Raw genomic sequence first — 24,354 nt, forward strand, 5'->3', positions numbered from 1 at the left:
AGAATCATAGAATAGTTAAGGGTTGGAAAGGACCTTAAGATCATCAAGTTCCAACCTTGTGGGCAGGGACACCTCACACTAAACTATGTCACCCAACCTGGGTGTCCAACCTGGCCCTGAACACTGCCAGGGATGGAGCATCCACAACCTCCCCGGGCAACCCATTCCAGTGCCTCACCACCCTTACAGTAAAGAACTTTCTCCTGACATCAAATCTAAACTTCCCCTGATTAAGTTTGAACCTATTACCCCTTGCCCTGTCACTACAGTCCCTAATGAAGAGTCCTTCCCCAGCATCCTTATAGGCCTCCTTCAGATACTGGAAGGCTGCTATGAAGTTTTCACGCAGCCTTCTCCAGACTTTCTCAGCCTGTCTTCATATGGGAGCTGCTCCAGTCGCCTCATCATCCTCGTGGCCCTCTTCTGGACTTGTTCCAATAGTTCCATGTCCTTTTTATGTTGAGGACACTAGAACTGCACACAATACTCCAAGTGAGGTCTCACAAGAGCAAAGTAGAGGGGCAGGATAGAAAGTGTAGAAAATGAGGATCAGTGTAGAAAATGAGGATCTGACATTCATGAATGCTGTGCAATACATGACATCCCCACAACTCCTTCGTCATTAAGAAGGCTGTGACCACTTCTAACCCAAGCAGCCAGACACAAAGAGACTCCCTTCTTCACTGCAAGGGTTACTTACAGGAGCCTCTGGAGTTTTCATTGTCACTTCTTAGGGAAGGGGTCATGCACCAAGGTGAAGAACACGTACACTTCATAATCCCCAAACCTACATAGTCACAAAACTGTCAGAAACATAATATATCCTATTGGTAATATTTTTAAGTAAATGGTTGTATTTGGTGACACTCAAAAAAACAACCACCAATCCACAAAGCCCACCACATCATTAGATCCTTTAAGGACAGCTTCTATTGTTCTTACTTTCTGCCTTATCTCCTTGTTTTCTTCTTTCTCCTTCCAGGACTGATGTTGTGTTTCTCCTCCAAATCTTCTTTTCCCTATTTGTTCTTCTCTTGGTCCTCCCTGCCATTCCCCTTCTTGTTCTTAATTGAAATTTTTGTATTTCTTTCCCTCATCTCTCTGCCTCCTCTTTGTTCCATTCTCCCTGCTTTTGGTTGTCTACAAGGCAGCAGAAGTGCTCATCGCATGCAAAAGCTAATAAGGGAAACGGGAAAAAGTGAAGTTAATTTATGAAAGACACCACATTTATTAACATCACGTTGCTACATATGGTAACTAGGAATCCTATCTTACTTCTACAACCACAGGAAATACTTGTTTCACCATTAGCTTCATTTGCCAGCCACTCCAGGAAGTAACTTCTAAGAGTCCAAACCTGTCATTTTATAATCCTTCTCTTACCCTATGAAAAATTAGCAAGGTATAGTTTCAAAATTAATTTGTTCCTTATTCTACGATAATGTTATTACGTATCTAAGTTATTAAATATTCAGGGTTAGAAATTAATGTTATTTTTATTACCTATCACATATAATATAGACCGTTCTGTTGATGCAGTGCAGTAAGTTCTCTACTTTAGTGTGTGGAATATATATGAACGTAGTTTTAAGACACAAGTATTTTTAAAGCCAGAAGCAAGATGGCACCAGTTTAAGAAAAAGACCAGTTCAATGGGCCCTTTCTTAGAAAACAATAAAATGGAAGAAAGACCTGACCCCTCTTCCTGTCCCACTATGATGCGTTTATTTCCACACCTAAAACTTAATGCAATCGGATTTAATATTTTTGCTTTAATGTTCATAGGGAACAAGCTTTTAGAGAATGTCTGAATTTTCCAAAAAATTCTTTTCTGTTTTTCCTCTTATGCCTGTGCCTACATAAAATTTCAGTTACACAAATAACACATTGATAACATGAATTTTTGGTCTACATTTCCCAGTTCAAAGCTGTAACAAAAGTATACAGAAACTTTTTTAAAGAGGACACTATCGCTTACTAAGTGGAAAAAGTATGGAACGCATAGGCTTGCAATACAGGTGAGTTACTTTTCTAAATTGTGCAAAAATTTCTTTTCCTCACAACCGTGTATGTAACTTCCTAGAGTTAGCATGCAAATAAAATACAAAATAAAAAGAGCTGAATTTTTAATCAAAATAACATAATATGTACTTCATATGTAATACAAAATAGTACATTAATATAAATAAATATATATTTTAATAGTAACATTTTATGTGGATAGTTAAAAGATTGTAAGTTAAAACCTGTTCAGTGGGTTTCTCCTCCTTGTATGCTCTTAATCTGGCTCTACATCGCATAATAAGGAAGGGCTCCTAAGCACTTTTTAAATTTTGATATCTACTCTTTGCCACATAAAAAAGATTTTTAATTTCAATTATAGTGGCTGCTTGAAAACACATTTGTGGGTTGTTGTTTTTTTTTTTCCTGAATGAAACTTAAGAAACATGGTTTTAAAAGAAAGTTGATAAAACTGACATAATTCTGTGTAAAGCCAACATCTAAGTACAACATAGTATCAAGGAATAAAAAAAAAATTACTGTTATTGGAGTAAATTTACTGGCCAAGCACTCCTAATTATTCTCAATATACTGACATATACTGATAGTATACAATGTACAACGTATTCTATCAATAAGCTAGCTGCCTGATAGACTTGGTCTACAATTAGAAGTATTGTTGGTGAAGTTACATACAAAAGCACACTTGTTTTTTGCTCAAATTAAATGCAGCTACTAGCAAAAAAAAAATCTTTTTGCAGTATATTTGCTCAAGGAACTAGTATATCCTGCATTAGCAAAACCCCCATTCTGCTGGCATGAAACACATGCCAGAAGGATGTACGGTGTGACTACACAAGAAACCAAGCAAGGCATGCCAAGGCCTTTATTTTTTTTCCTGGACAAGACACTGCATTAGGAGTATTAAAAGTTGTCAAATGGTCTACTTTAGGAGGAAAGAGAAAGCCATAAATTCAGTGAAATTAAGTTTTAATACAGCTCATTGAGGTTATACTGTTATATAACAAGCAGGTTAACTAACTTGTGTCAGGCATCTGCTCCACTGGAGAAAAAATTCTGTATTTATAGTTTTCAGTCATGCCTTTTTCAGAAGAAAAAGAGCAACTTGGAGGAAAAAAAAAAGAATCAATGAAGAAAGACATACACTTTTTCATGAGCAAAAGCAGTGAGGGTGTGGTGTTTAATTCACTTATAACAGCAAGTGGCTGCACACAACACAGGTTCAAATATGATAGAGTGGACTTTTACAACTATACCTGGTCAACAAGTGTGAATCATGTTTCAGCTTCCACAATTCCTGCCAAAATCCCACATTTTTTAACTGTGTGGTAGATTACTGTAAAGTCCTGCCACATGTAAACTCATTTCTGCATCACCAAAAAACATAGCTAGCCCACAACATGGCAGACCGTCTCATTTATTAACATAGAACAGAACCCTTGTGTGCTGTGGATAGTACTGACAGTAGTCCTGAGTGAGTCACCTTTAATGCAGCAAGCAGATGGAATACAAATTATTTAAAAGACCATCTCTCTTCTCCTTCTGTTATGCTGGTCTGTGAGGGCATGCAAGCCAAAACTTGTTAATGAAGAACTGGCATTGCTGGGTAGGGATTCTTTCCCAACGTGTTTTCCATTATTAGGTGCTGGGGAGAGTACCCAGTGCTTTTCAGCAGCCTGCACTGGCTTGTATTTGTTTTAAGTATCAACAGAAGAACCTAGATCAGTGCACTGCTAATAGGTATGCTAAAAAGAACCAATGAAATAATACACAAAACCCTGGGAAACCAACAGGTTTTTAGAGCTCCTTCCAACCTGTTTACCTGTTATATATGTTGAAAGATCTGTGGCAGTGCTAAATGATAGCCACCATTCTCCTCCAAGCTTTAAGAACCTTCTGTATTAGATTATAAATCTAGTGCCTTAACACACTGAAATGCTTCTGAATCTCTGGAGTTGGAAGCAACAGGCACTTTAGACATACATGCAGTAACAATGCATAAAGTAATAGCATGTGTGAGGACTGTCTGGATCATAAGTGTTTCTCATTAGCCACCTCAGAGATATACTTTCCAACAGCAGTTAAGTGGCAGAAAGAAAAAGTTTCTTCCTCAGTGTGTGCTGGAGCAGAAGTGAATATTGTTGGCTTGGGTCAGCAGTCTTATTCCATTCATAGACTCTTCTGTTCAGTTCCGTATGGATATCCAATATAGAGAGCTTCCTGCAGCAACAAAAGTAAAAGCTTTCTATTAGAGAATGAAATAAGACATCATTTAAGAATCCACAAGTGAGAACACAACTTTAGACTCAGCAAGGAGAAAGTTTCAAATGTTAGTCTTTATTGCAGAGGTTACACCTCTAAAACCCAAGGCTGAATATGCATTTTGGAGACAATCTGTTACAACCCAAATCACTGTTGTGATACTGGTTATGCTAATATGATGATCTGTGATTTCATTACAAGGTTTTAGTGTTTGTAAAAAGGTACTAAATGTTAACGCCATAAATACCTTGAAAAATTTTCCTGTGTCATTGTTCCAGGATCAGGTATACCTGTCTTTTAACTGATGACACAGCATAACAAATGACACTTTTCAGGATCAGACAGAATGACACCTCAGGTTTCTCTTTCTGTAGGGCAGCAGGCTGTCATAGGAAAAGGGTTGGTTTTTTCCTCTTTTTTTATTTACCTTTTATGAGGACTGCAGAGTAGCTCAGCCAGGCAACGCAGATAATATGAGGATGAATTTGAGGATTTTTCTAGTGTAGACACGTTCACCTTGCAGTGACTCCAAAAGATGTCTGCTACTTGGGGAATAGTGACTTTCCATGGGGTTTCTGCATGAGCTAAGAAGTTCTCATTATTCCCATCTACTTCCAACAAACTAGTACATTCTTGCTCATTGTCTGGCACAATGTAGTTCTGAATAAAAAAAAGCTTCGGTTTTCCTATGAGTTCAGGACATGAGTCTGCTGTGAAGTATACCTTTACTTGTTCCAAAGGGAATCCAGAAAAAGTATGGTCTGTACAGAAGATACTCTTAGAATTTCCACAGCTGACCAACACGCAGATGAAGCTGTCACAGTTTCTATGCTTCTGCAACCTTGCAACTTCAATCAGTGTTTGATTCATGTTCTTCGTATTTAAATATTTGTGACAATGAACGTCATAGCCTAAGCATCTGAAGGTCTTTTCCAGCATATCTGAAAAAAGCAAGATGTAATTACATCATTGCACATCAAGACTCAATCTCAAGTATCTCGAATTACAGTATTTACAGTATTTCACTATTGCAAATAATTTATGTAAAATGCCTTACAGCCACAGGAAGCTGGGCTGTTCCTGGACTTCAAGTTTAACAATGCCAAATTTTCAGAGGCTATTTCAGAGCTAACTGGCAGCAAAGCATAAGTTGTACTGTCACACATGCCCATAGTGAAAACAAGGAACACAACTTTTAACTTTCCTCAGCAAAATACAAACTATACTATAGCAAGGTGCTAAACTGGAACTAGAGAGTTTCATTACAGTTCTGTTGGTCTGATTAAATTTTGTTAAATAATTAAAAAAAAAATCTGGATATTTTTTATTTGGAATTAGAAAGGAAAATCCCCTATATTTTAGGCAATTAAAAATCCTCTTCAAAATTCAGGTGGAAGATTCAGTATTAATACTGTTGAACAGTTATATACTCGATGAAGCACTTCATCCTTTAGAGGATAGTACGTATGCAAAAAGTTACAGCAACGAGAGCGCTTTTCCTGACACACTCTTAAGTGTCACAATTAAAAAAAAATTAAACCAAATAATCTTAGAGCTGGTACCTTTGTTTAACAATGAAACAGAAATTATCCATGGTAAGCTTTGGATACAGCAATTTTACCTTAAGGCAAGATAAAAGCTACATGCTGCAGCTTCAGATCACAAAGCATGTTTCTTCAACAGTAACCATCTCCCAGTAAACTTAAACTCACTTGGGAGCATTTCCACTCTACATACAAAATTTATAGTTTCCTCCCCTTGACTGTTTACAAGGTAAGGGTAAAAACTGGCTTCCAAGTGGAAAAGTCAAAAGCAGCTATTTACAAAACAGAATGGGCATTGCAGTTTGAATTTTATCAGCATGTATTGAGCACTACATTATTTACACTGAACATTTTCAACTGCTGGAATCCTTGAACATGCAGGATCTATTATTGGTTCAACTTTCTCAGACTGAATCTTGGGATAGCTACAGACTGTAATGCATACCACAGATAGAATTCTTAGTGTTCTCCCTGCCCACTTCTCTTTCTCTTCTATTTTCAGACTTCAGAAGTAGTGTTGCACAACTCTACACAGTAGTGAATGCCTTTCTAACAAGCTCCTTTAAGCAATGGTGTATATCCTGTCTCTCCTGAATTTCACTAGCACAGTAATTTATTTAAGTGAAAGTCTTGCTTTCTATCATGTTAAAATGCTGATGATGCACTGGTGACATTAAATGTCTGACACATATAGTGGTTTAACTGCTTCTGCATCCACTGCAGAATATGCATGGAGACTGAAGCACATTAAGACTTGCTTTGGGTGGTTTTGGCACAACAGCAGCAGAGCCATGATTTGCTAGTGTATACGACATGCCAAACACTAAACGTGATCTATTTTTATCCTCTCCAGTCAGCAGACTTCCTCTGTCACACTTACACTTTCTGTTCTTGTACAAGGACTGAAATGACTGTAAGAGCTCATGAAGATCACATGCAGTGGGGTTTTTTTTAATTTTTATTTTAAGCAATCTTTGTATTTAGTAGCAGTTACCATGACAAAGGGGTCTGCACAGTATAGTGCCTGTGCAAAAGATCTGTGCCTTCTAAGGAAGAATAGATCTAAATTTATGTATCCATGACTACAAACTGACGAAGTGGTTCCTGTTTTCTCCAATGTACACACCTTACCTGCTTTTGTACTTTGTTCCATTTAAAAAAAAAAAAAAAAAAAATCAGACTTGGCATAGTAAAACATTTTTGTTCAATAAACCAGGTCAGCACAAGCTCATATGCTGTTAGAGACAATTAACTTTACAGAGGGTTTTCTCATAAACAACACTGTTTCTACACCTCCTGTTTTCTTTAACTCCCCACACTTGTATTTCCCCAACAATCTTTTTTACATTTGCTTTTAAGAAACAGAATTACAAATAATAGGTAATTATTTTGGTATTGGAGCAGACTATTGTGCTACCTTTCAGATTAAGGCTGTATATCTTTCTTGCATCAACAGGGCTATTTGTTCTCTAAAGCTACCATAGAAGAGAGAAGAACAGGAAAGTAAAGAAGCAGGCAACAGGACAGAGCAGAATGTTCTCACGAGCTGCTCTCCTGCCCCCCAGGTTTTTCAGTCTTTGGCAGGTTGTCTTTGTTGTAGTTTCCTATTGGCCAAAGTCAGCCTTTTTTTTGTTGACAACAGAAGTGAAGAAGTGTTCTAGATTTTTTGTGTTCAGCAATTGCATCCTTTTTCTTTTTTTGGCCAGAGATGATTGATGTACTTGGTAGGACATACCGAAATCAGATGCCAAGCGTGCTTCCCAGTTTCATGTAACTGACTGAAGTGTCTTCTCTGTCCTTCATGTTCATTAATTGTGGGATTATGAATAAATTCCTGTTATCCTAATGACAAACTGTCTTGTTTTATATAATCTATGATCATCAAACATAAAAATTTTACTTTCTGTATCTATGCTCTGTATACACAGCTCCTCAAAGACTACATCAATAATTTTAGGTTGGTCCATCTGCTGGACCATTAGTTATGAGAAAAAGACACACTGACAAACCCTCTTCTTCCCCAACATCTCCTATCTTATTACAGAACTAACAGCAAGTACGCTCTTAATTTTTACTTTAGCAATATTTTACAATTATTAGAGAGTGGGTCTTTTTTGCTTATGCAAACATGTACTTTTTAGTTTATATAAAGGTAATCAGGAAAAACCCACATTTTAACCATAGCACTGACTATCTTGAATTTTACATGCAAATTGTTGGGCTTTTCTGGGGGGTATTTTTTGTTTTGTTTTGCGTTGGTTGGTTTGGGGTTTTTTAACTAAACCAAGAGAGAAGGAAGAAAATTCCTGTAGAGCTGTGGTGACGCTTTCAGTTAAACTGTGCAAGATGTGACAGAAGCACATTTGCATTATTAATAATAAATCATGTGCCTTCAGCTGTTCAAAATCTGTAGTGTCCAATATGATTACACTTCAAATCCACAGTTCTGGTTTTGTTAACTCCTTGAAAATGCCGCCTTTACCATCTCTGCCAATAACCTGCTGTATGACTGTACCTTAACTATTCTGTTGGTCTCTGAACATCCTTTTTCTCCCTCCCAAAATTCAGTCTATCTTCCTTACAAGCTCTTTCATTCAGAGATTCTGTGCCAAAAGCCAAACAAACATTGTCTGCAATAATTAGGATAGTTTGCTTTAACTTCAGATTGCGCCTTCCAACTGTGCTTTAGAAGACTTACTACAATGATAGACTAGCTGACTAGGACAATATTACTCTAGCCTGGTGTCCTGGGTTCAGCAGTAGCAGTCATGTTTCTCCTCCTTGGTAGCTGGTGCAGTGCAGTGTTTTGACTTTCGGCTCGGGAACAGAGCTGATAGAGATGTTTTGGTTTGGCCAAGGACTTTGTGAGCCTCATGCTCTGCCAGGGAGGAGGGGAAGCTGGGAGGAAGCAGAGACAGGACACCTGACCCAAACTGACCAAAGAGGTATTCCATACCACAGCACGTCATGCCCAGGATGTAACTGGGAGTGAGCCGGAAGGGCTGAGAGACTGCAGGGTTGGAGGAGGTATCGGTTGGTGCTCGGTCGGGCTGAGGGGGGGCAAGTTATCGGTCTGCTGGTGCTGAGGTCTTGTATTCTCTTCCCTTGTTATTTCCTTTATCATTATTATCATTGGTGGTAGCAGTAGTGATCTGTGTTATACCTTAGTTACTAAACTGTTCTTATCTCAACCCGTGGGAGTTGCATTCTTTTCGATTCTCCTCTCCGTCCCTCCGGGAGCAGCGGGAGGGAAAGAAGGGGGGGAGTGAGTGAACGAGTTACCTGACTGGGTTTAAACCACAACACCTGGCTAGCAAATGTACATCATATACTTTATGCTAAATTGCTTTAATTATCTGAGATTAAGAAAATAAGGAACTTAAGATTCCACAGACTTACCTGCACTGTTCCCAATACAGTCTATTATCAGGCATATTCCTAGAGGCTGACTTTGCATTCTGTACTTATCATCAAACACCTGAGGAATGTGAAGGACAAGTTCTTAGTATGTCACTCTCAACTTACAGACTTGATTCTTCTCTCACATTTCACAACCTCAGGTCTATTCAATCACATTGTTTTTCCACAGAATAGCTAGCAGAAGTCTACTGAGGTGCAGTATGTCCTATCTACACAGCAATAAAAAAATCAGGAGACATGGGCTAATGATTCCCACCCCCACCCCCCCACCCCCCTTTCTAGTACATGCTTTAATTTTTGCACCCTTGTGTTATGAAATCTTACTACCACAATGATCCTAAAACAAAGACTAAAAAAAGCAGCTATATGGGATGGAGAGACTTTTTAAAGACCTGGACTATGACAGCAATGACCCTTCTATAGTACTTCCAAATTAATTTCTTTAACTGTAACTGCTATTTAGATGTGAACTATAAGCTTCATATTGCCAACACAATAAATGTAGAGTGCTCTTCAGGTGTGCAAGCAAGCACTGCTTATCAGAAAAACATTTATTTCCTTATTCAGTGGAACAACCTCCTTGTTTCTAAATAATCTGTAATGACAATACCACAATACCTTTTCCCTTTAAAAATTACAATACTATTGCTATAGGTAATTCCCTGGTTCCTGGCCTACAGGGGAGGTAGTGGAAACAGCAGTCATTCATTCTTATCATTAATACCCAAAGTATGTCTGTCTTCCACCTTGAGAGCAACGGGCAGGGAGAGAATAAAGAACAAAATTTACTGCATGCAAAGAAGCCCTGCAATTTCTAATGCATACAGCAAGAGGTCTGACTTCCAACAAGTTTTGACTTAGCTTCCACTAATAAATACACAAGTTCTGTGTGCACATCATATGTACGTGCATTTTGCACACTCCTGCTTCTGAAGTAGTAGTAGCAGCAAGTATTTTATATTAAAACTATATCCTGCAAAAGCAAGTCACAGAACCTGTTTAAGGCTGAGGAAGATATGGGTGTACACATTGTTCTGTTTGCAGGCAATGAAAAGGAAATCTCAAAATGAAACAGAAAGAAAACTAAGGTAAATACCTGCTGAGGATTTTATTATATGCACAAGCACATACCTCATATGATGCTGGTCCTGATTCCTGAATGGACATGTGGACTGGTTCTGCTGCAGGTGAAACATACATAAGTAAACTCAGTACGTAGGAACCAGTGACATTTCTTTGACATCAGATCACCTGAAGAGAAACCTACCTAGTTCTCACTCATCTGGACTTCTCAGTTTCTATGTATGCTACTGAAGTAAAGAAAACCCCCAAAATTTCACTTCTAAAATGTTATGTGGATTGCATTCTATATTGTTTATAACTAGAATAAACAAACAATCTCCTACACTGAGATAATTCAGCCAACTGCTCTTCTAAAAATCAGCGTATTTGAGAGGAACTTTGCATTTCCATAAAGAACACAACACAGATGGTAAGAACCTGATACTCACTGGACAACTTCCTGGCTGGCCTGGTGGAGAGTTCACCACTGAATTGACACAGAAAGTTCCTACTTGAGACTTCAATTGCACAGCTACACTACATGACCTTCCAGAGTTGGCTAGTCAACCTCTTCCATGATTTTACTAACAAGCTATTTATTCTGCTTAAAAGCTATGAAAGTGGAAGCCCACAACAATTTAAATGAAGATCTGGCACAAGCAAAGCTGTCCTAGGTTCAGCAGTAGCAGTTATTTTTCTCCTTAGTAGCTGGTGCAGTGCTGTGGTTCTGACTTTAGCTTGAGAGCAACCCTGATAATGCACCCATGTTTTTAGTTGTTGCTAAGTAATGTTTACTCCAATCAAGGATTTTCTCAGTCTCATGCTCTTCCAGCGAGGAGGGGAAGCCAGGAGAAAGCAGAAACAGGACACCTGATCTAAACTAGCCAAAGGGGTATTCCATACATAGCACGTCATGCCCAGTATATAAACTGGGGGGAGTTACCCAGAAGGCCAGATGGCTGCTCAGGTTGGGCTGGGTATTGGTCAGCAGGTGGTGAGCAATTGTGTTCTCTCCCCTTGTTACTTCCCTTATTATTATTATTATTATTGGTGGTAGCAGTAGTGGGTTTGTGTGACACCTTAGTTACTGGACTGTTCTTATCTCAACCTGTGGGAGTTACATTCTTTCAGTTCTCCTCCCCATCCCCCTGGGAGTGGAGGAAGAAAAAGAAGGGGGAGTGAGAGAGCAGCTGCATGGTTCTGAGTTAACCAGCTGGGCTTAAACTCCAACAAAAGCAAACACAAGAGCAAATTTTCAGTATTTGAGTATTTGGGTATTAAGTATTTGGGACCTCAGTTTTCAGAGGTCCCAAATACTCTCTGCTGCTGGTGTTATCAACTGTATTAGACAAAACCACAACTATCAAACAACAGTCCTATTGATACAATTAAATTCATCTTTTGACGTTTTTAGATTATCAAAACTCAGATATAATGGTCTTACCCAGAATACGACTTTGTCCATTTTTTGATTTTTCTTTGTTCACATTCTGGATCTAAAATGAAGAAAAAGGTATCTTTTTCCTCTCTTGTTCAAGAATGTTCCAAAATATAACACAATAGTATTTTTTTTCCTCAATAAAAACATTGCGTATTTTAGATTCACATATATCAGCTAATTATAATTACAAAATAACAAGTAAAACAACCCCAGACCGTTACTCCTCAGAAAAAAAACCAAACCAGCTTGACATGAACAGTGAGGAAAAGCTTGTTCCCTAACATAGGAAAACAAATAAAAAACATCCTCTGAAGATACGAATTTTGTTTCCTATAAAGCAGCAAGGAGGAACTTCCACTGAATTAGAAAGGAAATAATAGCAATATTATCATAATATGGAAAAGTCAATGCAAACTCTTTCCTGTTAAGTACTCTGGAAAACAAAGGTGCTATGGCCTTGTTAGTAAAGACAGATTGCATTACTGGTGTCTTGTATGTGAGCTTTATACATACACATTTACTGAACACATGACAGAAATAATCTCATCAAATTAATTCAGCAAGGCTAAATACTTTAAGTAAGGTCACACTATCACAATATCAGACCTAACCCAAATATAAAGAATATTACATGCAACAGGATTTGATGACTTTCCACATACCAAGATTAAATTTCTTAAAGTAAGATTAAAACCAAATTAAAAAATATAAATCTGAAAAGTTCTCCCTGACCTTCCTAAGTTAAAATACTGCTTTTCCTGCAAAATCCAGAAGTACAAAGAGTAATATGTTCTGCAAAAAACAGTCAAAGCAAAACTTTTCGCTCCCTAGAGTAGTAGAAAAACTTACTCAAGATGCAATTTTTTTCATCTCCAACTAATAGGAAAAAATTCACAGAAGCTCTTCAAAGGGGACCTATTTTAGTCAGAAGATTTAAATCAGACCCTAAACTCAGCAAGTAACAGGAATAAGAGAAATAAAGTAAGTAGTATTTTTGTTCCTAGCAATCTCTCATTCCTGAGCCTCTGCAGAGATGAATCCCCTTTCAATGTCTGGCAATATTTAGGAAAGATCTGTCTATGTATACTTACCCCTGAATGATAAGGAGGATCAATCAGACTGAGATTAGGGAGAGATGCCTGAAGTGCGTTGACATATACTGGCTGAGAATGAGCAGAATATATTACAGCTGAAAACAGAAACATACAGAGAAATACACCACGATATACCAACTTGTTTTATGAACCTAAATCCATGAAGCATGCAAATACTCCGACTTGTAACTCATAATTTTGTCTTCAGTAAGAACACATCTGATCCTTGCTATCAAGAGTAACCAGGGGAAAATAAGATCTTACCTTCATGTTTGTACTTCTGAATCTTGTTAATCAGGTCTATCCTGTGAATGCTTCGAAAACAGTTTTCTATCAGATCCAGTTGATCAGGAGCTACCAAATTTAGTTTCTCCAGGTCAATCACAAGAGCTAGAAAACTCTAGAAAAGCAAGAGAAACCTAAACTGTCATATCAGTAATTTGTTCTCTATCAGTAAATAACAAAACAAGTCAGACAATAACATGTGGAGTTCATACAGGTTGTATATTCAAGAACTAGTGACATTACCTTCTGAAACACTAAGAAAATTATCTGGAAGGTGTAAGAATTCTTGGTATTACCGTAAGAGTAATGGAAGCTAGAAAGTCATATTCTCAAAAAAAAAAAAAAAAATTCTTTTTGAGGAAATGGGTTTGCATTACCTTGCTATAAGGATGACTTGTAATGTGACCTCACATGCCACAAAGCAAGAGGTAAGAAAAGCTTTGGTGAATTTGCAGGACCTCTTCTTCTTTGGGTAAAGAGAGAAAAAGGAAAAGAAAAGAAACCACAAAGGAAGAAGACAGAAATATGCAGTCTTCTATGCACTGTTGACAAGTTTTCTGAACCCTCTCTACTGAATCTCTGCTTTCTCAGAGCACTTAAACATTCAGATCACAAGTGTACAAAAAAAGATCTAATTAAAATAAAACTGTTCTTTTCTAAGTGAAGCAGAGCATGAACCTAAAAAGTGACCTTGTAATTCAAGATACATTTCATATGATTATTGGTTTGAGATCCTTCATATATAAACTTACTGATCAGTTACACTAACGAAAGACTTTTTTTAATGCCTTCTGCATGTGAGGATCATGCTAACAATATTCACTGTAGCAAGTCTTCACTGTTCCCTCTTACTGTTTCTCATGCATCTTTCCTTGAATTGAAAAACAAAAATTGAAATAGAAGCCATTACTCCTTCACTTCCTGACTTCTGTCTGCACCTCACAGCCTCACCTACCACTTTCTTTTCTAGCTACTTCTCTTTACACTTTAACCTCTCCTCTGCTGGTCTTCTCTTGCCCTAGAGAAGACCACCAGAAAAACGTACCTTATCTTTTGCCATTTTCATACGAGGTGCATAATCTCTGAGCAGAAAAATAAGAGAACCCACTTCTTCTTTTTCCAGATTCTCATTAATCTCCACCATTAGTACCCTGGAATAAAGTTGACACATTTCTGAAGGATTAGCTTTCAGCAAGATCCCACCCTTGCCCAACTACCCAACATCTCCCATGTTCCAATCTTAACGTACCATTTCCAATTAAACAGGAAAAAGCCAACCCTGCTCCAAGATTAAATTTTAAAATCCCTACTTCTTGCTAATCAGCACCTGCCATTACTCAGACTGACTGTGTAAAATCTGCTGCCAGGAAAACACAAGTCTTCTTAATATTTCAATAGGGATGAAGTGAAAGAATGAGGCAACAGAACACATTTGAACTTTTATGGCTAGTAGCTACAGGGGTTTTATTTCAGTGAGAAGTTAATACAGCAAAATCTTCCTTATGAGTATATGTAATTTTTCCTGAAGCCTCTCAAAGAAAATAACTGGAGCTTCTTAATTTAAGCCTCTTAAAACTAGAGAGTAAAATGTAGTAAGAGACACGTCCCCTGAGAAAAGCTGTACTACAAGGCTATGTGACCAAAGCAAACTAGAAAAGTATCTCTAACTAACAACGTTCCTCTAATGCATCATTTCTATCTGGTGATCTAAAACCGTACAAATATCACTGGTTTTATTAAACAAACAAATTTCTTAAAGATAGATGCTTCTAATGAAATGACTTGAAAGAAGCTACCAAGCCTTATTTTAGGGACTAAACTTGACATATTCTTTTCACTGTTACTCTAGATATAATGCCCTTTTCTGCTTTTCTTTCAAGACCTATTTAAAAAAAGAAACAACACATACACCCCCCAAACTCCAAAACAACTCCCACACATTTTGAACAAAATAGAATAGCCTTGATATCTGAAATAGATATAGTACCTGTAATCAGCGACAAGTCTGAGGCTCCTAGAAAGGTCAGCTTCCACTGTTGCCTTCTCAGTCTTCAAGATCCTCCTCAGCAAGTCAAACCTCTTAACTCTATACAACAACTCAGACAAGCCAAGCAAAGACAATTTCTCCCTCTCATTCAAAGCCACCAAAAGCTCTCTAAGGTCAGCATTGGCCAAGTCAGGAGCAAGGTCTCGGCACAGAAAAATCATAATCTCTTCTTCTTCTTCATCCAGTTCTTGTTCAATCTGGTGAATAAGGGCAGCTGGCACTTGGCACCTGGTCATCACTTTGTTGCTGTCCCTTTAAAATTGCCAGCCTACTGTTTTTTTAAACAGAAAGCCAACATGACATGAAGCACACTCTACCACAGCAGTTCTCTGGTGTTCATTCTTAACTTGATTCATTTTTACATAAGCAGTTCTGAGGAAGAGAGTTAAAATGTACTAAATCAGTGATCTGCAGCACAAGTTCACAGTTAACTCTCCTAGCTGATATATTTCACTTACAACTAAAATACCAACAGTCTATACAGGCCTCCTGTTCTCTAGGGGTTCTCCGAGCTGTTCATTGCAGAACAAAAAGTATTTGGTCATACTAATCAGAAAGAAAAAGGAAGTTATTTTAAAAGTAAAACCTTAATACAACTCTGAAAATTCCATAGGAAGTGAAAGATTATCAGCTTGCTGATGAGTGATATTTCAAGTGCTTGTGGAAATTAGTTAAGTTCCACAGCCATTTAAGTCTAAAGCTCTGACTTCTTCCCAGCAACCATCCACCTCTCTACTACGACCCTGTCTCCCTAAAAGTCTCAAGGCATTTTTCAGGAAGAGTTTTGGGAGCTAAGAGGTAGTTTAACCATACATTGTAGGCAAACCACTGCCATCACAGAATCATAGAATAGTTAGGGTTGGAAAGGACCTTAAGATCATCAAGTTCCAACCCCTCTGCCATGGGCAGGAACATCCTGCACTAAATCATGTCACCCAAGGCTCTGTCCAACCCAGCCTTGAACACTGCCAGGGACGGAGCATTCACAACTTCCCTGGGCAACCCATTCCAGTGCCTCACCACCCTCACAGTAAAGAACTTCTTCCTTATATCTAATCTAAACTTCCCGTGTTTCAAGTGTGAACCCATTACCCCTTCTCCTACCACTACTGTCCCTAGTGAAGAGTCCCTCCCCAGTATCCTTACAGGCCCCCTTCAAAACATGAACATGCTTTGCTTTAAATGCAGTCAAAATAAAAGAAGTATTAACAATCTAATATGTATCACAGTATCACAGTATGTTAGAGATTGGAAGGGACCTCGAAAGATCATCTAGTCCAATCCCCCTGCCGGAGCAGGAACACCTAGATAATGTTACACAGGAATGCGTCCAGGCGGGTTTTGAATGTCTCCAGGGAAGGAGACTCCACAACCTCCCTGGGCAGCCTGTTCCAGTGTTCCGTCACCCTCACTGAGAAGAAGTTTCTTCTCAAGTTTAAGTGGAACCTCTTGTGTTCCAGTTTGTACCCATTACCCCTTGTCCTATCATTGTTTGCCACTGAGTAGAGCCTGGCTCCATCCTCGTGACACTCCCCCTTTATATATTTATAGACACTTATAAGGTCACCCCTCAGTCTCCTCTTCTCCAAACTATAGAGACCCAGCTCCCTCAGTCTTTCCTCATAAGGGAGATGCTCCACTCCCCTAATCATCCTCGTTGCCCTGCGCTGGACTCTCTCCAGCAGCTCCCTGTCCTTCCTGAACTGAGGGGCCCAGAACTGGACACAATATTCCAGATGGGGTCTCACCAGGGCAGAGTAGAGGGGAAGGAGGACCTCTCTCGACCTACTAACCACCGCCCTTCTAATACACCCCAGGATGCCATTGACCTTCTTAGCCACAAGGGCACAGTGTTGGCTCATGGTCATCCTGTCGCCCACTAGGACCCCCAGGTCCCTCTCCCCTACACTGCTCTCTAACAGGTCGTTCCCCAACCTATACTGGAACCTGGGGTTGTTCCTGCCCAGATGCAGGACTCTACACTTTCCCTTGTTATATTTCATCAAGTTACTCCCTGCCCAACTCTCCAGCCTGTCCAGGTCTCGCTGGATGGCAGCACAGCCTTCTGGCGTGTCAGCCACTCCTCCCAGCTTAGTGTCATCAGCAAACTTGCTGATAGTACACTCAATTCCCTCATCTAAATCACTGATGAATATATTAAATAATACCGGTCCCAGTACTGACCCTTGAGGCACTCCACTAGTTACAGGCCTCCAACTAGACTCAGCCCCATAGACTACAACTCTCTGGCTTCTCTCCTTCAGCCAGTTCGCAGTCCACCTCACTACCTGATCATCCAGTCCACACTTCCTCATTTTAGCCGTGAGGATGCTGTGGGAGACTGTGTCAAATGCTTTGCTGAGGTCAAGGTAGACCACATCCACCGCTCTGCCATCATCCATCCACCGTGTTATTTCCTCATAAAAGGCTAAGAGATTGGTCAAACATGATTTCCCCCTGGTGAAGCCATGTTGACTGCCCCTCATAACCTTCTTATCCTTGATATGCCTTAAGATGGTATCAAGGATAAGGTGTTCCATCACTTTCCCAGGGATGGAGGTGAGGCTGACCGGTCTATAGTTACCCAGGTCCTCCTTCTTGCCCTTTTTGAAGACTGGAGTGACATTTGCTTTCCTCCAGTCCTCAGGCACCTCTCCCGTTTCCCAAGACTTGGTAAAGATGATGGAGAGTGGTCTAGCAATGACTTCCGCCAGTTCCCTCAGCACCCGCAGGTGCATCCCATCTGGACCCATGGATTTATGGATGTCCAGATTGCTCAACTGGTCTCTAACCCATTCCTCATCGACTAAGGCAAACCGCTCCGTCGACCTGACTTCATCTAAGGTCTCAGGGGTACAGGGCTCTTCAGGACTGCCCGCAGCAGAGTAGACAGAGACAAAGAAGGCATTCAGTAACTCTGCCATCTCTTTATCTTCTGTCACCAGGGCACCCATCTCGTTCATCAGTGGGCCTACATTGCCTCTGGTGTTAGTTTTGTCTGCCATGTATTTGAAAAAGCTCTTTTTGCTGTCCTTGACCCTTCTTGCCAGGTTTAATTCTAAGGAGGCCTTAGTCCTCCTAGCTGCCTTCCTACATCCTCTAGCAGCAGCCTTATATTCCTCCCAAGTGGCCAGCCCCTCCTTCCATGACCTGTAAACTCTCCTCTTCCACTTGAGCATACCCAGCAATTCCCTATTTAGCCACGCAGGTCTCTTGGCCCTCTTCCTTGACTTCCTACGTGTCGGGATGCTCCGATCTTGAGCACGGAAAAAGCAGTCCTTGAATGTCAACCAACTATCTTGGGCCCCTTTACCTTCAAGCAGCCCTGCCCATGGGATTTCCCCTAGCAATTGCTTGAAAAGGCCAAAGTTTGCCCTGCTAAAGTCCAGGGTTGCAATTCTACTTGGTATTCTACTAGTCCTGCCACACAAGATCCTGAACTCCACCATCTCGTGGTCGCTGCAACCAAGGCAGCCCTCAACCCTTACTGCTTCGACCAGATCCTCCTTGTTAGTGAGGATGAGATCCAACAGCGCTCCTCTCCTGGTCGGCTCATCCACCATTTGCAGGAGGAAGTTATCATCCATACACTGGAGGAACCTCCTGGACTGCGGCTGGGTTGCCAAGTGGTCCTTCCAGCAAACATCAGGGAAGTTAAAATCCCCCACGACAACCACGGCCTGTGACTGTGAGGCCGCTCTCAGCTGCCTGTAGAAGGCCTCGTCAACTTCCTCACCCTGATCCGGTGGTCTGTAACAGACACCTACAATAGTATCCCCCCTGCCAGCCTGCCCCTTAATTCTCACCCACAGACTCTCAACTCGCTCATCATCTGTCCCTGGACAGAACTCGGTGCATTGTAGTTCCTCCCGCATATAAAGAGCAACCCCACCACCCCGCCTGGCTGGCCTGTCTTTTCTGAAAAGGACATAGCCCTCCATGACTATATTCCAGTCATGTGAGCTGTCCCACCACGTCTCTGTAATTGCCACCAGATCATAGTCTCCTGACTTAACACAGGTTTCCAACTCCTCCTGCTTATTTCCCATGCTGCGCGCATTGGTGTACAGGCATTTCAGGGAGCGAGCTGAGCACACCGATTTCACCCTAGGATTGTAGGAGGCCTCCCAGTCTTCATTAATTCTGGAGCGCTGCCCCACTGGGGCAAGCCCAGCTACAAGCCCATCCCCCTTCGAATCTAGTTTAAAGCTCTCCAAATGAGCCCTGCTAATTCGTGCCCCAGCATCCTTTTCCCTCTCTCACTTGTCATTGTCCAGACTGGTGCCCTATAAAACCAGCCGTTATCAAAGAATCCAAAGCCCTGCCTGTAGCACCAGTCTCGAAGCCAATTGTTCATGAACTGAATCTTCCCATTCCTTCCCACATCAGTGGAAGATGGAAGGAGAGAGGAGAAGATCACTTGAGCCCCAGACTCTTTCACCATCCGCCCCAAGGCCCTGTAGTCTTTCTTCATCCCCCTCAGACTGCGGGAAGCAGCTTCCTCCCCACCTGTCTGGAAGACCAGCAGCGGGTAGTAGTCTGTTGGGTGCACCAGGTTGGGGAGCGCCCTGGTGATATCCCTGATCAGGGCTCCAGGCAGACTACACACTTCCCTATGATGAGGGTCAACTCTGCATATCGGGCCCTCTGTTCCTCTCAGAAGGGAATCCCCTACTACAATGACCCTTCTTTCTTTCTTAACAGAGGCAGTCCTGAGGTGCAAAGTCGACTCCCTTTTCCTATGTGGCCTTGTGGGCTGGCCTTGCACCACATCCTCACCTACCTCTCCTTCAAGATCCAGGGCCTCGAACCTATTACGGAGGGACACCTGGGGAAGCAGGGCAGGAAGGGGGGAGGGTTTCCCACGACGTCGAACTGGAACTCGCTTCCAACCCTCGTCGTCTTTTTGGTCCCCTACCTCTGCGCAACAGCTACAGGGCAGGGGGTACTTTAACAAATTATGACTAAATTCAGGAATGTGTGCATATTCTTATTTATTAGCATCATTTAAAGTGATTCCAATCTGAATTAGTTAGTAGGGTTTTAAGGATTCCCCACACCCCCTCTCCATGTTCAGAAAGATTCAAGAGCCACACAAAGAAAAAAAATCAACCTTACGTACACAAAATGGCTAACTCTGAAAGTATAGATAAGCCACAGACTCCTTTTCATGTGACATTCATGTTTCACCATACTGAAACAGAAATTAAAATTCAAACCTAGGAAAAACCCCACCCTCGTGATTAACATATTAAGGAGGGTGCTATGCTCAATTTCCACTGCCACCAACTACGGAAATTCTCTCTCACCTTCTCTGATCCCCATTACCTACATGGGGAAAAATGAAATGAGCAGTATGAAGACAAATCTTAGTCATTCCAAGCAGCTGAGTCACTATACTGCACAGTTTTGTTTAAACCATTCTGAAAGGCAAAAAAGCCCCAAACCAATTTGACTTCAAAGCCTAATACACGGAAAGATTCTAGCACCTGGATAACATTTTTAAGCATTTTCAGCCTTTTGTTACACATTCTGTGAGTGACAATCAATGTCACATACTATGTCTGTACATCAAAAAGAATGAAACTCATCTACAAGCCTTTAATTCCAATGTTGTTTAAATGAAAAGTAACTCTATACATCCACCTGACTTTGCTCAGAGTGAAGAGGAAAGAGAAATGTACCAATAGTCTGTGTATTCATGTCATGTAATTTGCTGCAAGAAAACACACAGGATTTTCCTCTCTAGTTCAATGGTTCATGTATTGAGTAAAGATTTCGATGTAAAGCTTATGGATCAGGAAGAGGGTTGAAAAAAGAAACCTAAAGTACCACACATTCTCATTTACGTTCTTGATTTATATGAAATCCACAATCATCCTGAATACCTGAAGTCTAATAAAACCCCCACTGTAAAAGGATACTGCAAGATCATGTGAGTATGAATGGGGGCAGGCCTACACATGGAGCAGCAACAATCAAATCTCTATTCCTCCTGTATTCAAAGAACCAGGAAAACCTCTGGCACACTGAGGGAAAATGGCTGGTGAGGGGAGAGTTTACTGTCACCCAAAATTTTCACAGAGAAAGAGCTCTTCTAGGAAATAGTCTTAGGGTCTCTGGTAAGGAAGTCACTGAGGAAGAGCTCTTCCAGGAAATAGTCAGGGTCTCTGGTAAAGAAGTCACTGAGGAAGAGCTCTTCTAGGAAATAGTCTTAGGGTCTCTGGTAAAGAAGTCACTGACTCTGGGGTGACTCATCTGTCCTCTTCCCACAAAAGACATCCGAGAAAAACCAGCTCAATGAGATAGTTCCAAAGTGCACTTAAATACAACCTTCTGGGTTTAGTTAACTTTCAGACTTTCCTGACATGTATGACACTCTCCAACATGTAAGATTTTAAAGCTGACTGATTTTTCACATACTGTACAACACCTTTGTCACAAGCATTAGACTTTAAGTCTGCGCTAACTTTTGAGCCTGGGTATTACACTGTAAACAACGTTCACAAGAAGAAACTTTGTAAGGTAAACACCCGAGAATATTAACAAGCCTATTTCCTCCTCAGACCACAAATAATTTCTGTTCCACACTAAAACAGGCAGAAAAACATCAGTATGTTCATTAGCTTCTGTGAAGCTAGTGAAGTTGTTTATACTCCTATGTTTTTTTTACTGTTTCACACTGCTCCCAAGCCTTACAGAATACAACCAAAGTCAGGGATGAATTTCCTCCTCCCTCCTCAAGGAGCAGGAAATAACACACTAAAGCTTCATGCACAAAACCACACAAGGCTTCAGTTAACTCCCTGCTAACAAGTGGAGAGCAGTATGCATGTACAAGCCTCAAGCAGTATTACTGTTTGCTGTTTTCATGACTGCAACACAAATGCTGAGCATACACAAATACCAATGCAATGATCCACGACAGAGAAGTATTAAGAGAGAAGGTCTTTCCAAGAGAAGCAGGGAAATACCTCACACTAAATATGGTCTGCAATGAATCTGTAATTTCTGGCAGCATTTGTTCCTTGAGAATTTCACATAAAGTTCTGCAGCAGCAAAACCATGATGTAACATTCGTGGGTGTGGTTCCGATCTGGAAATTGTCTTTGTTTTACCAAGATGAACTCATGTGAAAGCCTCTAGCGAGGAGCTTACTTTGCTACAGGAGGCACTAGCTGTGCTTCCAATCTTCTGATTTATTTGAAGAGGTAGAGGTGCTGCAGTGACACAAAGACGACTGCATTTTGAGTCTGTATCATCTGGCATTTTTCAAAGTAGTGAACTGTTTGAAGCATGCTCCACAACTTCCACATTTCTCTATAAAAGATTTTCTTACGAGATACTTAGGGAAAACAGGGAAATCCTGCAGTAATTCTCTCATTTCTGTATTAGGCTTAAATATTTTGATCTCAGCGTAGACAAGCAGTGACCACACTGATTTCTATTTGGAGACGCACTAGTTTAACACCCCAGTCTTCCTCATAAAAAAAAACAACAAACCCATGCAAACTAAAATTTGTTTTCCCGTAGGGTGCTTTCACAGAAAAAAAAAAAAAAAAAAAAAGTTCCACGCAACTTTCTATCACAGTTGGAAAAATTACGCGAGAGGGAACCCGCTTCTCAACAAACAGCTCGGGCGGACCAGCAGCGTCGCCTCACGAGAATGGTCAGGCGCCGTCTCTCCGCACCCGGCTAAGCCCGCTCCCGGTGCGGAAGAAGACTACAAAAAAGCACCCGATTTCGAACTACAGTGTGTTAGGACACCTACACTGGGAGCGCATGTTAGTGTCAGGGAAAGGAAGAGGGGAAGGTATAACGCACCCAGACGCGCCGGGGAAGTTTCTTCTACAGCAGCTGGGCTAGGTCCGGCATTGGCAACATGGAGAAGCAGCGGGGGGCGGTGCCGGGAGAACAAACAGGCTCCCCCAGCACCAGGCGTGGTTTTAAGATTTGCTTTGTCTACCCATCGAGAGGCAGAGTTTTTGGTTCCTACTTTTTCTGACTGCTGGAGGCACCTGAGCTGCCTCTGAGCGTAGACAGCACCGCTGTTTAAGACAGAGATCTCGCCAAGGGATAAGGGAAGTGGCTTTAGCCGCCGATCATTATACATCTGCCGAGCCACGTTCACTAACCCTTAGAATGTCATCGTGAGTCCGGCCGTTAGGTACTATGCTTTCGGTTTTGATTTATATTCTGCCTCAAGATATAGGAGTCAGAGAAGGCAAACCCATCGCCTCAATACGGCAGCGGAGCCCAAGATTGGCAGGAGAGACGTCTCGTCCCGCATTAGCGCGGCGCCTTTCGGTATCGCTGTCGCAGAAAATGGCTTCCGAGTATCTGTGAGGAGAAGGGCTTGGCAGTAGTGTGGTCGTGAGTTCAGTGCGTATACAGACGTTTATGAGACTAGGCGTTTTATACGGCCGCTAACATGAGAGAAAACGAAATCTTTTTTTACCAGCTCCAGTAGGTATCGATAGTAACAGACGGGTTTTCAGCGAGTAGTTGGGGTAAGTGTGGATATGTGTTCTCGCGAGAGTTTATACACAAGAAAGCGTTTACTTGGTTCATGTTCGGAGTTCGTTCATAGAATGATACTGTACAGGTGCGGGAAAGTTGTGTGCTTCCCATTTGTTTATATCTTCAGTAAATTTTAAGTAATGCCTTATCCCTGTAAACTGGGTGTTGTGATGCCCCTTGGTATAAACCAGCAATTTGTATGAAGTGACTTAGTCTGGTGTGCTAGTATTGTGACTGGAGTTGCTCTCTTAGAGGCTTAAAATCTGAACTTGTGGGCCATTTTATCTGCTGAAACGGACAAAATTCACGTCCCCATGAAGTGAAATTAGACTCATAATAGATAACTTTCACCTCAGTGGATTTGAAAGCATTTATAAAACAGTACTTTTTTTTTTTTTTTTTTTGGTGCTGCTAAATATACAGCAGTGTACTATGGGATTGCACACTTGTGCAAACTCTGTCCTTGGAACTGCAGGGAAAATGGGCGGAAAGTAATCACCTACACTAGGATTTGATCACTTTTTGTTCTGACAAAGAAAAAAAGCTGAATTCTTACTGAAATAGTGTGGTCAGGCTCTCACTTTAATATTAGTCATTTAAGGGCATTGCACTATCCTTGCTATTAAGGTGTAGCATTGGATAGGTGATGATTCATTT

The 24,354-nt window shown here is 40.8% G+C and overlaps 1 protein-coding gene across 2 annotated transcripts; it reads right to left on the reverse strand.

The window, feature by feature from the left end:
- Positions 1–2,978: 2,978 nt before the first annotated feature.
- CFLAR (CASP8 and FADD like apoptosis regulator) lies at positions 2,979–23,402 on the reverse strand. 2 transcript variants are annotated; one of them, XM_061456276.1, is made up of 10 exons: positions 23,174–23,402; positions 15,118–15,549; positions 14,176–14,281; positions 13,110–13,245; positions 12,843–12,940; positions 11,755–11,806; positions 10,380–10,429; positions 9,228–9,306; positions 4,712–5,225; positions 2,979–4,242 (listed from the first exon to the last, which is right to left on the reverse strand). In XM_061456276.1, exons 2-10 carry the CDS (start codon positions 15,411–15,413, stop codon positions 4,104–4,106), a joined length of 1,470 nt encoding a protein of 489 aa, XP_061312260.1. In that variant the 5' UTR covers positions 15,414–15,549; positions 23,174–23,402; the 3' UTR covers positions 2,979–4,103. The 2 variants fall into 2 exon arrangements, with proteins under 2 accessions (XP_061312260.1, XP_061312270.1); XM_061456286.1 differs by lacking the exon at positions 23,174–23,402 and adding an exon at positions 23,002–23,120.
- Positions 23,403–24,354: the final 952 nt, after the last annotated feature.

Source organism: Pezoporus flaviventris, unplaced genomic scaffold (genome assembly GCF_033815535.1).
Source record: "Pezoporus flaviventris isolate CSIRO_AGI_PZ_B2104156 unplaced genomic scaffold, CSIRO_AGI_Pfla_v1 ptg000001l, whole genome shotgun sequence".
Taxonomy (NCBI): domain Eukaryota; kingdom Metazoa; phylum Chordata; class Aves; order Psittaciformes; family Psittacidae; genus Pezoporus; species Pezoporus flaviventris.

Coding starts and splice junctions, on each gene's coding strand:
- CFLAR (XM_061456276.1), bottom strand. CDS start 15,413: ATGACCAGGTGCCAAGTGCCAGCTGCCCTTATTCACCAGATTGAACAA. Junction 14,282..15,117: donor AGACTTGTCGCTGATTACAG/GTACTATATCTA, acceptor ACTTTATTCCAG/GGTACTAATGGTGGAGATTA. Junction 4,243..4,711: donor CTCTGCAGTCCTCATAAAAG/GTAAATAAAAAA, acceptor TTGTTGCTGCAG/GAAGCTCTCTATATTGGATA.